Below are 14819 nucleotides of genomic sequence, written 5' to 3' on the forward strand. Positions count from 1 at the left end.
ACTTGACGTTCGCTCTCTGTAATAGGAACCTGGCCGATGCAATCCCAAAAAGTTCAAACTTGTGCGGCTTCTCGAGAAGGAGGGTAAACCAAAAACTCAAGGCATCGAAGGTGTCTGATTCCCTGTTGATTTTCTCCGAAAGGGTTTCCTCGCCAAATACGGCCGTTGAGAGTGACAGGACGTCTTTTCCGCAATGCAGATAAGATTTGTTGATTTTATCTGATATGCACGATGCCAAATCCCAGTCACTGAGAAGAGGTTTGTCTTCTTTTCTTTCTCCCTGGTAGAGGCATAAACCCTGTATTTTTTTGGCGCAACACAGATTGGCCGTTCTACCACATAAAGAGTGGAAGGCCAAGGCGAAGTGATACATGAGTAAAACTCGCAGCTCTAGTCTGTTCTTCAAGCGGTTGACGGCAAGCGACGGATGAAAAGAAGGTATCACAATAGCGGTGTGCCCTTCGACTATTTCGATTTGTTCGCTCTGTATTCTGTAGCATTTTCCCCCGAAGTTGAATCTGCTCATCCACGGACTCTCATATGCTGAGTTTGTACAATGAATGATCACTTGGGGTCTCTTCACCTGCAGAAACCGTACAAGCATTTCTTCACACCTAAGGTCTGCCTCGGCATTCTTTTCAGGCTGCAATGAGAATGCATTAATGACAGTAACGGTACCAATGTTCCGAGTCCCTCGACTAGCAAAGCGGAGTAACTCGTCCACTACTTGCAAAGTGCCACAGCCATTCACAAAGCCATCAAAGCTTTGGTTGGGGGAATGTGACTCGACAAAACGAGGGCGCTCGAGAATGACGATAACGTCAGACGACCCAGATGCAAGGTTGCTGGCCTGAGTAATGCTATGAGAGGAACTGCCTTTTTTTTGTCCATGTTCCCTCAAAATCTGGATTGCTTGAAAATCCCCATCTTGAAGCAGACAAACTGGCGGGGATTGCGTCATCTGCCTCAGGCAGCGGGGCAAGACTTCAGGGAGAAAAATCGGCTCGTGCGCTCCTTCCATTTCTTTTCCACAATTTGGACAGCGTGGAGAGTCTGGATGCTGCAAGCCTGCAGAGTAGTGTCAGCGCTGCCGTATTAGGCGATACGGTTTTCTTATGACATCCGCCCGAGGTTGTCGATGATTGATCCACTGATCTTGGCTGAAGACACCTACTCTGAACTACACGGAGTCATGTGATCGAACGTCCATTGATTCGTTGACGCGTTCGGGTCGGACTTTGTCAGCATTACCATTGAAAATTAACTTAGTTAACTAGTTAACTAAACTCCTGTGGTTTGCATGGTGCGATATAATGTAAATTACTGTGATAGATATGGCACTGTACATGCAGGAATATCGATATTCCGGTTCGTGTTTAGTCTAAGATTAGTGGATCTTGGCATTGGATCTATGAATCAATTGAAGAGTTAAAGGTGTCGCCGAGACGCACAGTCGTGTAGCGTTGAATACAGATATATCGCGATTTAGCCGTTATAAGGGACAAGAGCCAGCCTGGCCGGTCTAGAGTCTCAGCTTTGGCCTCTCGCCCAGCTGGTTTGTTTGTCGAAAATGTCTCTTTCTTGGCCTTTCATGCTCTTGAGACCTAATTTCCGGAGGTTGGAGAAGAAATCAAAGGCAGCATCAAACGTTTCAAGATGGGTCCAGCCATCCCTCTTCACGAGGCCTTCGATGCTATCAAAAAAGTCCTGAACTTCATTCCAACCCTCGGCATCTGCAGCATGGCCTTTTAACTCTTCCTCCGTGAAGTGATAAGGGCAATTACCTTGGATCCCCATCTCTTGCCAATGCCTATTTGTATGGTCAGCTTTCGTCGGTGTTACAAGATTCGGAGTCATACTTTTCAACATTGATGAGTGCCTCTCGGAAAGGCACAATTTCATCGTCCCAGGTATTCCCTGCCAATTCGACGGCAAGACGTCTTGTTTTTCCATGGTTCAGATGGAACACTTTTGCAAGCAGCGGATTCCTTCTCTCAGTCTCCATCAAGTAAAGCTGGAAAAGAGTCGATTTGAAAATTTGTCGCTTAATTTGAACTTGTTGCTCGGAATCAAGGTCGTCAAAATTGGCTGGGCGCTTAAGTAGGATGCTGCCTTGATAATCCACCAAGGGAGATGGTTGTGCCTGCAGTAGAAGTGGACCGGCCCACGAGCCTTGCCAATCAATGACTGCAGTAATACGATTGTTATCAACAAAAAAGTTGGATGAGTGGAGGTCGCTGTGCCAAAGAGTGGGACGGCTAAGGAGGGGATCAATGTCCATAAGACTGGGGGCAATGCCAAGGTATTTCTCCAGCAGATTGAGATGCGCACGTGGCTCGTTTTGGGATGTACAGCTCAAAATATCGTCCGATGGCTTTGGAACGGCGTACTTTGTTATCCAATCAACTTCGCGCCAACCAACACTCGATGCGTACTCCTTGGCACTTGACCCTTCAAGCAGTTAGACGCCGAAATCTGCATAGTAGGGAAATAATACCTACAAGGACCTCGTGATATGTCCATTGTACCACGCTCTTTTTTCCAGAAATCTCGCTCGACAGTTGGGCCAATAGTGAATCTCTTAGAGACCCGCTCTTTCAATTCAATAGGGGCATCGCTTGTGATTTGAGCCGGAACCGCGCCATCTACTTTGTCACTCGAGAAATATAAACTCCCGTAGCTAGTAATCACAAAGTAAGCATGTAAAACAAGAAACAACAAGAGCGATAGGAACATACTGCGAAAAAGATACCGACAATAACTTTGTCTCTATAGCCACAATCTCTCTCATGATAGCTAGCTTTGAATCAGGAGTTAGGTCATCCCATTGCGTTGCTAGTTGTTTTCCGGCCGCCTCCTCCATGAAGATATATTCTGACCCCACTTCGTTTTGGGAACTTGCACTCCATCCCAGTATTCGAGGGACTGGCACCTGGAGAATGTCTCGAACCTTGGAGCGACATGAGTCATCTGTTGTTCAAATTTGCTAGGGGAAACTCACGAACTCCATAGTAGCAACTTCGGAGGCAGTTGTGTAAAAGGCGGGCCCAGCATTTGGGTTAGGAATACGCGCCAAAAGCGATTTCCCATCACTCATCTGGAGGCGGAAAACTTTGTTGAACCCCCCCTCTGCCAGCTTTGTGATCGAGACACAGCCATCCGAACCTATTGCTTGAGCTGCCAAGGTTTGAAGCTGAGTGACGTTAAAGGCCTTGTATCTGTCTTGGAGCTGCTGTTCTTCATCCCAGAGCCATCGCCCACTTGTATAGCGAAATAATTGTTCGATATCCGGATCATCTGCTGCCATCTTCTCCTGGCAGGTAAATAGGGTGCGCACAGGGAGCAGCTTCCGAAATCTGCGACCAGTTTCGCTGGCTGGGAATGGTTGGAGAGTTGGGGCGGGAAGTACGGGTCTTCGTGGCTGGAGCAGGAAGGCCGTATGAGTTTTCAATCGTAGCAGAGTCGTAAGGACCGAACGCCGCGCATCTGCAGTCATCGCTGGACGTTGGTTGTGTGATGGAACCAAGGAGCTCAGCAGCGAGTTGCTGGAGCCCGCGGGTACGGCAGCCGTAATCTAACTAGAAGCGGTTAGTAATTTTGGAACAGTTTGCTTAGTAACCCCGGGTTGCAAGTAGCCTGCCTCACATTTAAGCTACATGGTTGGCTACTTTGATCGTCTCCAAAACTTATCTGATTCCAGGCTATCGAACAGTAAGAAAGAGGCATCGTCTTGCAACTGTCAATTATTTTATGGGCTATGGCTAGTCACAACCAGTTGCTACAATGTATATGCCGTCCCGCTGATGGAAAGGCGTTAATCAACACACTGTTGGCCTTGCATGAGCCCTGTGGGCGGCAAGTCTTCGATCGTAAATGGTTGCCGCATATTCTAGCACCCAACTCTGAATCTTACGCACTACGACGCAGCATCAATTGGGCAAGATCTCTATTTTCGATGAACCTTCCTAAGCGCCCGCCCCTCTTTCTTCTGTAGTCCCTCAACATTTAACGTGAATGATGTCCCCCTGTAGTCTGGAAGTTGGGCAACGTATATGAGAAGCAATCATTTTTTACCACCATCGGCCATTTAAGTCTTAAGGTACGTGTTCAGCAGTCCTTGTTGGACTATTGATTCTCACAGTACTAGATGCCTATCTCTATCAAGACCCTCCGTGCGTTTACCGAAGGCATACCATGGGCTAAAGTGTTCAAAAAAGCCGAAAACACCACCAAAGGCCAGCGACTCTACCCTTCACAGAGCCACGACAAAAAGAAAAATTTCCGAATTGACAAGGGTGCAACAGTCAGCGACACCCAACAGGAGATCATTCTTCAAGCAAACAAGGACGCCGAAGACACCGAAGTGAAAAAGTCCGCTCAGAAGGACAGCCACAGAATCCTGGCAAAATGCGTCATTGATCCCAACAATGTAGACGCAGAAAAGGCGAAGTTGGACTTGGAGGAGTCTTTCCGGGCGAATAATTGATCAACACTAGAGGATTAATTGGGAGGGGATCAGAAGGAGCTTCAAGCATGACAAACATCTATGTTCACGCCCGCATGTCGAAAATGGCCTCTGGCACTCTCTTCTTTTGCACCGACCACATTAATACACCATTCCAGAAAGGCATCAAATCCTCGTTCGGGATCCTTTTCATAGTAGTTCCAGTTACGCTTAATGAACCCTTTGAGCTCAGCAAAAAACTCTTCAATTGGGTTTAAATCCGGTGAATACGGTGGCAAATAGACCAGTTTCACCCCTGCATCCTCGCACATTCCTTCGATTCGTTCCGATCGGTGAAATGATGCGTTATCCATGACTAGGACGGATTTAGGTTCTGGCCATCGACCGCAATGCTGAAGTAGCTGCTCTATAAAGTCTTCAAAAACGATGGCATCCGTAAAACCACGGAAGACACGTGAGAGAACGATCCCATCCTGTGCATACGCGGGCAATATTTGGTATCTCCTATCACGATGGAATTGTGTTACTTGCAACGGGGTCGTGCCACGTGGTGACCAACCTGTCCGTCTGAACCCAACACGTTTGTCACATCCCGATTCGTCAACATATACTAGGTGGTATGATTTGAAGTCAGAGAGGTAATGCAGGTAATAGTCTCGTAAATCGGCATTTTGCTCCTTGGCACGTTGTCTCGCGGTCTTTTTAGACCAGCCCTTGGCGATAAGGGCTCTTCTAATGCTGGAGGTGGTAGCCATGGTCTGAAACTCATCCCACAAGAATATGACCATCTCGTCGAGGTAGAGGCCGGGTTTCTCGGATAGGTGGTCACAGAGTGCATCGAGCATCAGGGGCGTTACGGTTCGCTTCCGGCCTACTCGAGTTTGAGGTGCGTAAATGCTTCCAAATTGCCGCAAGTTGTTGCGGATGTTGATGATGGCCTGCTTGCTGCATTCAGCCTGTTCGGCCATTCCAGATGTGGTGAAGGATTCATCCTCTATCATATCATGGATAAGAGCAAGCTTTGAAGGTGACAGTCTCGGAGCCATATCGCCTGGACTAATACCGGGAAGTGGGAAGCCTCCGTGCAGGAAGTTGCAGATTACCACGAGAGGGGGGGAGGAGAGGGGTACACAGGGTACTGGAGGGCGTGTATGACGGTTTCGTGTAAAATACATCCCCCGTTGTAAAAGGTACATGTTGTAAAATATAATGACTATTCTGGAAAGCGGTCGACTTCGAAGTGCTTAAAATAGTATCCAATTAGGACTCGCAAATTTAGGATTTAATTTCCGGGAATTAAGTTTAAAGAGTGTGGGGTCAAACTGAATTCGAAATTCTCTGTAGTAGTTTTCGGAATCAGTTTGACCTCACACTCTTTGGACTTGACTCCCGGAAAATAGATCCCAAATATGCGAGTTCTGATTGGATACTATTTTAAGCACTTTATTCTAGACCGCTTTCTACAATAGTCCGCGTACTTTCCAAGACATTCTCAATACCATAGCTGGTGTATTTTACACGAAATTGGCAGACACACGGTACCTCCTCTCCCCTCTCTTACCTAGTACTTATGGTCGGTCCTCTATTGGCAAGTCGAGTTTAAGGACACTCTTAGGGGCCTCACTTCCCTATTATTTCATGGAAGAGGGTGCACTTATCAGTCCATTTGGCTTAATTGCGATCGCTGTCTCTCTGCGTCCCGATCTGCGCTGCATGCTCGGGTTGTTGCCGGGTGAGTCTATTTGCGCTATTCGCGTTATTCCAGCTGCTGCCCTCCACAGAAAGAAGTTTAACGAACGAAAGGGACAACAGAATATTACAATCGATTTATTTCTCATCTCTCCGCCCTCCCCCCAAAGCAACTTCTCCACATGTCACGGACATGGCTCCAACACCATGCAGCTGTTCTACCAATAAGATGACGCCTAGCTCGTTCGTCCCGTAAAGCCTTGCCCCTCATTTCCTGCGGCTGGGAGCGACTGCTCCCTTTTCTCCCCCTTATGCAACTTTTTTCAGCCGGTCCCAGGACATGTCCGACCCGCTTTCGTTAACTGGCACTGCCGTGGGTATTGTGTCTCTGGGCCTTCAGTGCACACAGTACCTAGTCAACTTTTACACGACAGTCAAAAGCCAACACTCGACCATAACCCAAACAGTCAACAAGCTAGATCATCTATCGCACACTTTGGAATCACTTGAGTCCTTATTGGGTAACAAATCTTCGGCCGACCAGCTGAAATTTGAGACCGCGATTCAAGAGGCTGTTGATAACTGCACAGAATACATCTACGAGCTCCGAGATGAGGTTGAAAAGTTCAAGAAGTTCGAAGACGGCAAAAATGGAATCCGAAATACTCTCAAAGCGACTAGTCGCCGCTTGCAATATCCATTCCGACAGAGCACTTTGCAAAAGCTCGGCGAAGATGTCGACGTTGTACTGCAGTATCTCTCTTTAGATCTTCAAATTTGTCATCAAAAGAACATCGATGATTTGCAAACTGGGGTCGGAGAGATGGCAGCATTGCTGAGCCTGATCAAAGCGAGCCAGATCCAGGCTGAGATTGGCAAATGGCTCAAATCCCCTGATGTGGCTTCGACCTACATAGAAAATTGCCAGAAAAGGAACCAGGGATCTGGACTATGGCTCGTTAAGGGAGAATCCTTCTCCAGGTGGCTAGCTGACTCAAATTCTTTTCTCTGGCTGAGAGGTTTTGCAGGCTGCGGAAAGTCTGTTTTGTGTTCCACGGCTATCCAACATACCTTTCGTCACCGAAGATCCAACCCACATATTGGAATTGCATTCTTCTTCTTTTCTTTCAACGAGCTCTCTAGGCAAGATACATCTGCTATGCTTCGGGCTCTAGTGCTGCAGTTGTCAAGCCAACTGGACAGCTACAGGGTCCTTAATGGCCTTCACGAGAGTTACAAAAACTCTCAGCCTCCAGATCAGGCGCTATTAGGTTGCCTCCGTCAGCTCATCCACTCTTTCCAAGATGTTCACATTCTTATTGATGCACTTGATGAAAGTCCCCGAGGAGATCGACGTTTCGGTGTGCTTGAGGCCTTAGAGGATCTTCGATCTTGGAAAGAACCGGGACTACATCTTATGGTTACCAGTCGCGACGAACCTGACATTCGTGAGGAACTTGATATACCCTCCGATAGCATTATTGAAATGAGAAACGAATCAGTCGACAGTGATATTGCGGCCTACGTGTCCATAACTCTCCGAAGTCAAAAACGTTTTCGAAAGTGGAAAGACTGCTTTGATAAGGTCGAAGCGGCCCTTATCTCGCGTGCTGAAGGGGTGTAAGTATCAACATAAAGGTTTCATCTATTTATAGCAAGTTCTGATCAAATTTACAGCTTCAGATGGGTTGAGTGCCAACTCAAGACCCTAGAGACTTGCCCCGAGTGTGAAGAAATGCTAGATCAACTGCTGGATTCCCTTCCTCCATCACTCGATGAGACATATAAGCGTATGCTTATGAACATCGAACCTTACGTTGCGCCGTACGCTCAGCAATTGTTGAGTATTTTGTGCTTCTCCGAACGACCATTGAAAATTCCAGAGCTCATCGAAGCAATGACCGTGGAATTGGGTCAGTCTCCAGAATACAAAACGAAGCGTAAACTTCGAGATACCAATGCGCTCCACAAGATTTGCCCTGGCTTAATCGAGGTCGATGAAACTGTACGCATTGCCCACTTTTCAGTTCAAGAGTATCTACAGTCGGATCGTATATCTCGATCCGAAGCTGCATTTTACTCAATGACCGCAACTACTGGTCATGCACAGCTCAGTTGTATTTGTCTCACATATATGCTATTCCACTCTGAGGACTTGGGAGACCTCGAGGGATGGGACCGCGTCATGGTTTTCGACCTTCCATTTTCCAAGTACGCTGCAGAAAACTGGGTTTATCATTATATTAAGGGAGATAAAAGCAAATATCCTGTTGAGGACCAGGTGGTTGAATTTTTTAACGACAGTCGGGGCACGTTTGGTATGTGGGTGGGCTTAGGTCCTGGAAGCCGCTCCTTTAAGATAGGTTGCAGCGTATGCCCGCTGTATTATGCCGCCAAGTTCGGCATAAGAGCGGCTGTGGTCAGTCTCATCAAAAATGGGGCCGATGTCAACGTTTTGGTCGAGGATTTCGGTGGTCCCCTAAGCGCCGCCGTGGAAAGCGGCGATTCGGATGTTATAAGGATCCTAATCGACAATAATGCCAATGTCGATGTTCGGAGTGATAAGGTCTCAACTCCACTTTACCTTGCGGTGAGAAGTAACCGCGTGGATATTGCGAGGCAGCTCATCGCTGCAAAGGCCGACGTCAACGCAGCAGGAGATTCAAAATATTGGCTCCCGGGTCTGTCCCGTAGCCGATCAAATTTCATCTTGCATGAAGCAGTTGAGATCGGGAATATGGAGATTATAAGGCTCCTGATTGATTACGCTGCCGATGTCAATATCCAGGGCGAGGACGGGACTCCCCTTTTTATTGCGACACGAAGGAACCGACAAGATATCGCGCGGCTGCTCATCGCTGAGAAGGCAAATATTGATGCAGGAGGTCCATGGGGAGAAAGCCCCTTGTATGAAGCTGCTCAAGCTGGCAACCTTGAAATGGTGAGGCTCTTGCTTGATCATCATGCCGATGTCAATTCCCCGGGCTGGTTGTTAAGCACGCCCTTAGGCGCCGCCTGTGCAAAGGGCCACCTCGAAATTGTACGTCTGTTACTTGCCGGTGGTGCAGGTTTTGACATCCAACGTCTAAGACAGGAAATGGAAACTGAGATATCCAATTGTTTCAGAAGAGAAAGCAAGCGCGATAACCCCGGCAGGGAGTCGTTACAGCTACGCCATAAAGCAATCTTGAAATTGCTTGAAGAGAGAGAGGGGAGGGCGGCGAGGCAGGACATTCAGGATATTATGAGGATACGGCACTCCACTGCTAATGATATGACCTCCTATGCGCTTTTCTTTCCCCAGTCTTTCTTGTCTCTCTTGTTCTTTCCTGTATAATTCGTCGCGGACCGCCTCTGGCACGTCTTTATGGCCCTCAAAAACCCCTCCCTTCTCAACGTGAGTGATACGGCGTTTTACATGACGAGCTTTGATTAGATAGTATTTTTCCCTTTTAGGTCTACTTGATAATTTGGATTATACTGACGTATTGATGAATCGTATCGTATTAAGTTATAGATGCTATACTAGATCGGCTTTCGCCTAAAGTATGTTCCTCCGTATTTAGCTATATGTCTCGCTCGCGAAGCATCCTTTGTGTGACGGAGGATTTCCCTCTCTCCTCTGCTTTCCGGTCGGTGAATTAAGAAGAATGATGATCGTCTATATATTTAAAACTGATCTTTAGCATAAGTTCCTTACCCTTAGAGAAAAGATCCGACCACACCAGAAGCTATTTCTCGATAGTAGACTAAGTAATATCAGTATCGTTAAATCGTTTCGGTAGTTTGCGTTTCGTGCGATCGCTTATCGATACAACGATAATAATGTCATCAGTCTTATACTCAGCAGGGGCGAGCGGTTTCTCGTCGAAGCGGTTTCTCTAGCTTTTTCTCTAATAACAGCTACCAGAAAGTACTGAGAGCCAAGACGACATCTTCATTGGTGTCTACGGATACTTCCCGATTATTAACTATCACTCGCTACTCTAATTATACCATAGTAGATACGGACTAGGGAGTCCCCATCATAGGCTCTTCCCTCTTCCCGCTTGTGTAACGGAAGGAGTCGGAAGGAGTATGTAGGCCAGGTTTATTCTTAGGGTCGATACTGTTCTTAAGTACACTGGACGGAAATAGACTTAGGGCAGACCGTGCGACGTAAGGGCTGGCACAGTAGTCAGGGTTTAGCACGTACTCCGAGTTGATTAAGATTCATGATCGACGTGATATAGGCTCATCCTAATAAGTAACCAAGATCCTTGGGAAGTCCATGTTAGCTTACGGGGTGGGCTAGATTAGATTCGATATCTGGCAACGAATGAGACGCGCCGCAAATGACAAAATCCATGGCGATATAATGTAAATATCCTTCCATACCAGGGTTAGTTCTATACAGCGTAAGTATAGCCTTCTATGTGATGACTGGCTGGCGTACAGAGATACACAAAGGTTGCGCTGCATATAGGAAGAATGAGGGGGAGTGGCAACCTTGGACTGGAGGGAGGGCGGAAAGCGGGCAGACGATCTTGCCAGATCTACCCAGCTTCTAGGGGATTGGATGTACTATTACAGATATATTACAATACGGTCCTGAAGTCAATACCCAGTTCATTCTGCCTAACTAATAGAGCGGTGACCCTAAACAGGATTAGCGAATTTCGGAGTTATTTTCCGGGAATTAAGTCTAAAGAGTGAGAGGTCAAACTGAATACGAAAACTTCTGTACAAAGATCGACTGTAAATTGAGTGGTAGCACACTGTAGCGACGAAACCGGTGCCACGTGGCGACGGAATCGATTGTGCATAATGGCGGGACGGACCGCAACGCGAACCCCTGAACCGCCCGACCGCGACGAACACGAAGAGTCACCGCCAAGATTATCGAGGCCGAGACGCACTACCAGACCACCGAGTAACTATGCTCGGGATCAAGAGATCGACAATGGCCAGAGAGCGACACGCTCTCAACTGAGGAAGAAAACGCAAGACAAGCCAGCAACTCAACGTGACGCGGTTACTTCGGATGACTCCGCGACGGAGAGTGAGGACCTCGACACCGCCACACTCGTGAAAGAACTCATTAAACTCAGGCGAGAGATCAGGCGACGCGATGAATTACACAAGGAAGAGCTTCAAAAGGTTAAAGATGAATTCAGCGCCGCCCTTGCCGAAGTTCGACACGAGCTACAGACCCTGACGGATAGGCCCCTGACACCGCAATCCCACGCCGAGACATGCGCTCAGAACAACCACGATGAGATCCTCCGCGAGATTCAATCCCTGCGCGATGCTATCAGCCCTTCCATTCCTACTGGTTCCCCGTCCTATGCAGATGTCGCCCGTACTCCTCCACTTAGTCACCCTAGTAACATACGGACGCTCTCAACGTTAAACACAACACCGACCACGTTCACCGACACATTGTATTGCACAATTGACACCTCGAGGATGACAGAAAATGGAAACGAGAGGATGTCTGCAGGCCCAATCCGGGCGACGATCGAGACAGAGATCCGGAAGATGGAAGACCACATACACTGGCGTTGTCGCGCCGTCACTGTAGACCCGAAGAACACGAACCGGATCAGAATAGCGTGTCGCGATGAAGCCGAACACCAGTTAGTCAAGAAAGTGGCGGAAGCAAAGATCGGTGCGGGAGCCCGGGTACTTCGGGACGAGCTCTACCCGATCAAAGTCGATAGCGTCAACAAAGCCGCAGTGCTAGATGAAGATGATGAGATCCGAGCCGGAGCTACGGCAGCCTTCAGCGAGGAGAACGAAGCTACCGTAGCTAAGATCGCATGGCTCAGTAGCAAGGAGAGTGCGAAGGCCTATGGATCAATGGTCGTTTACCTTACCAAAGGTACTGACGCACGGAGGCTCCTGGCCGACGGGTTCTTTCACGCTGGAGGAGAGTCTGGCGTGACTAGCACCTTTGAATATCGACCACGACCGATGCAATGCTACAACTGCCAGGAGATTGGCCACAAAGCGTTTCAGTGTAAGAACGTCCAGAAGTGCGCAAAATGCGCCACGGAGGGCCATCGCCATAGTAACTGCGACCAAACGGTTCTAAAGTGCGTTCCATGCGGAGGTCCACACGAATCGTACAGCAAAAACTGCCGGAAGCTCTATCCGTCACGTCATGAATAAAACTCTCCGAATACTCCAACTGAATGTGAGAAAACAGGGGGCGGTACTCGACAGCTTGATGAACGACGAAGAAACCCAGCGGGCAGTGGCACTAGCGATTCAGGAACCCCAAGCGAGGAGAATTCAAGGCCGGCTTTTGACAACCCCGATGGGACATCACAAATGGACGAAACTGGTTCCCTCCACCTGGAGGGAGGGCCGATGGGCAATCCGAAGTATGCTTTGGATCAATAAGGATGTGGAAGCGGAACAACTATCAATCGAGTCGCCGGATCTGACCGCGGCGGTCATCCGCCTCCCCGAGCGTCTGATCTTTATAGCATCAGTCTACGTAGAGGGAGGAGATGCCGCGGCATTGCTCGAAACTTGCGATCACCTACGCAAAGCGATCACAGAGGTACGGCGGAACACAGGCACAGCGTTGGAGATCATAATTGTGGGGGATTTTAACCGTCATGATCAACTCTGGGGAGGAGACGACGTGTCTTTGGTAAGACAAGGTGAAGCGGACCCAATCGTCGACTTCATGAATGAATTTGCACTCAGCAGTCTACTCAAACGAGGAACAAAGACATGGCATGGCGCAGGACAGAATGGGGACTGCGAGTCCACGATCGACCTCGTCCTGGCCTCGGCAGACCTAACAGACTCCATGGTTAAATGTGCCATACTTGGGACAGAGCATGGGTCGGATCACTGCACCATTGAGACCGTATTCGATGCCCCATGGACGCCCCCAAAGCATCAGGAACGACTCCTGCTGAAAAACGCTCCATGGAAAGAGATCAATGCTAGGATTGCGAACACCCTAGCCGCCACGCCGTTGGAGGGTACCGTGCAGCAGAAAACCGATCGACTCATGTCCGCGGTCTGGGAAGTGGTGCATGCCTTGACCCCGAAGGCCAGACCGTCACCACACGCAAAGCGATGGTGGACAGATGACTTGACACAGCTCCGTCAAATATACACATACTGGAGAAATCACGCCCGCTCGGAGCGACGGGCGGGACGAAAGGTACCCCATCTAGAAGAGATGGCCCAAGGCGCTGCGAAGCAATACCACGATGCTATCCGGCAACAAAAGAAAAAGCACTGGAATGAATTCCTCGCAGACAACGATAACATATGGAAAGCCGCAAAATACCTGAAGTCGGGAGATGACGCAGCGTTTGGAAAGGTCCCGCAGCTCCTGAGAGCAGACGGATCGACCACCACCGATCACAAGGAGCAAGCAGAAGAATTGCTGACCACCTTCTTCCCGCCTCTGCCGGACATTATTGACGATGAAGGGACGAGACCCGAAAGAGCACCGGTAGAAATGCCAGCGATCACGATGGAAGAGGTGGAGCGGCAACTGTTAGCGGCGAAGTCTTGGAAAGCGCCTGGCGAAGACGGCCTGCCGGTTATAGTCTGGAAGATGACGTGGCCCACGGTCAAGGACAGGGTTCTTGATCTGTTCCAAGCCTCGCTGGAAGGAGGCACGTTGCCAAGGCAGTGGAGACACGCGAAGATCATACCGCTCAAAAAGCCGAATAAAGAGAACTACAACATTGCTAAAGCATGGAGACCAATTTCGCTCCTCGCGACGCTGGGCAAGATATTGGAGTCAGTGGTTGCAGAAAGGATCTCACACGCGGTGGAGGCGTACGGCTTGCTCCCAACCAGCCACTTCGGAGCTCGAAAACAGCGGTCTGCGGAGCAAGCACTTGTGTTTCTGCAAGAGCAAATCTACACGGCGTGGCGCGGCCGACGGGTATTGAGCTTGATCAGCTTCGATGTCAAAGGAGCCTACAATGGAGTGTGCAAAGAACGATTGCTCCAAAGGATGAAAGCGCGAGGCATACCGGAGGATTTGCTTCGGTGGGTTGAGGCGTTCTGCTCGGAACGAACAGCAACCATCCAAATTAATGGCCAATTATCTGAGGTCCAAAGCCTGCCACAGGCTGGACTGCCGCAGGGCTCGCCGCTGTCCCCGATCCTGTTCCTCTTCTTCAACGCAGACCTCGTGCAACGACAGATCGACAGCCAGGGCGGAGCAATCGCGTTCGTGGACGATTTTACCGCGTGGGTGACCGGACCAACGGCACAGAGTAATCGGGAAGGTATTGAAACAATTATCAACGACGCACTCGACTGGGAGAAAAGGAGCGGAGCAACTTTTGAGGCGGACAAAACTGCCATCATACACTTCGCTCCCAAAGTCCACAAAACGAACCAGGAGCCTTTCACTATCAAGGGACAGACCGTTATGCCTAGAGATCATGTCAAGATCCTGGGCGTTCTCATGGACACAAGACTCAAGTACAAGGAACATATCGCGAGGGCGGCATCTAAAGGCCTAGAGGCAGCGATGGAGCTTCGACGACTTCGCGGCCTAACACCAGCAACCGCAAGACAGCTGTTCACATCAACAGTGGCTCCAGTGGTAGACTATGCTTCTAGTGTCTGGATGCACGCCTGCAAGGACAAGGCCAGCGGACCGATCAATCGAGTCCAAAGGGTAGGAGCGCAA

At 49.0% G+C, this 14819-nt stretch overlaps 3 protein-coding genes across 3 annotated transcripts; 2 read left to right on the forward strand and 1 right to left on the reverse strand.

Annotated features, from left to right (window-relative positions):
• Window positions 1-1530: 1530 nt before the first annotated feature.
• Window positions 1531-3496, reverse strand: N7496_006098 (aminoglycoside phosphotransferase family protein; the record flags this gene model as incomplete). The annotated part of the gene is made up of 5 exons (XM_056699027.1): window positions 1531-1810; window positions 1860-2451; window positions 2502-2680; window positions 2739-2950; window positions 3002-3496. 5 exons carry the CDS (start codon window positions 3494-3496, stop codon window positions 1531-1533), a joined length of 1758 nt encoding a protein of 585 aa, XP_056554440.1.
• Window positions 3497-4147: 651 nt separating this feature from the next.
• On the forward strand, window positions 4148-4486 carry N7496_006099 (uncharacterized protein; the record flags this gene model as incomplete). Its single annotated transcript, XM_056699028.1, has 1 exon — window positions 4148-4486. The coding sequence occupies one exon, from the start codon at window positions 4148-4150 to the stop codon at window positions 4484-4486; it is 339 nt and encodes a 112-aa protein (XP_056554441.1).
• Window positions 4487-6494: 2008 nt separating this feature from the next.
• On the forward strand, window positions 6495-9301 carry N7496_006100 (uncharacterized protein; the record flags this gene model as incomplete). The annotated part of the gene is made up of 3 exons (XM_056699029.1): window positions 6495-7774; window positions 7832-9194; window positions 9281-9301. 3 exons carry the CDS (start codon window positions 6495-6497, stop codon window positions 9299-9301), a joined length of 2664 nt encoding a protein of 887 aa, XP_056554442.1.
• Window positions 9302-14819: the final 5518 nt, after the last annotated feature.

This window comes from Penicillium cataractarum (genome assembly GCF_028827025.1).
Source record: "Penicillium cataractarum strain IBT 29864 chromosome Unknown utg000005l, whole genome shotgun sequence".
NCBI classification, from domain to species: Eukaryota; Fungi; Ascomycota; class Eurotiomycetes; order Eurotiales; family Aspergillaceae; genus Penicillium; species Penicillium cataractarum.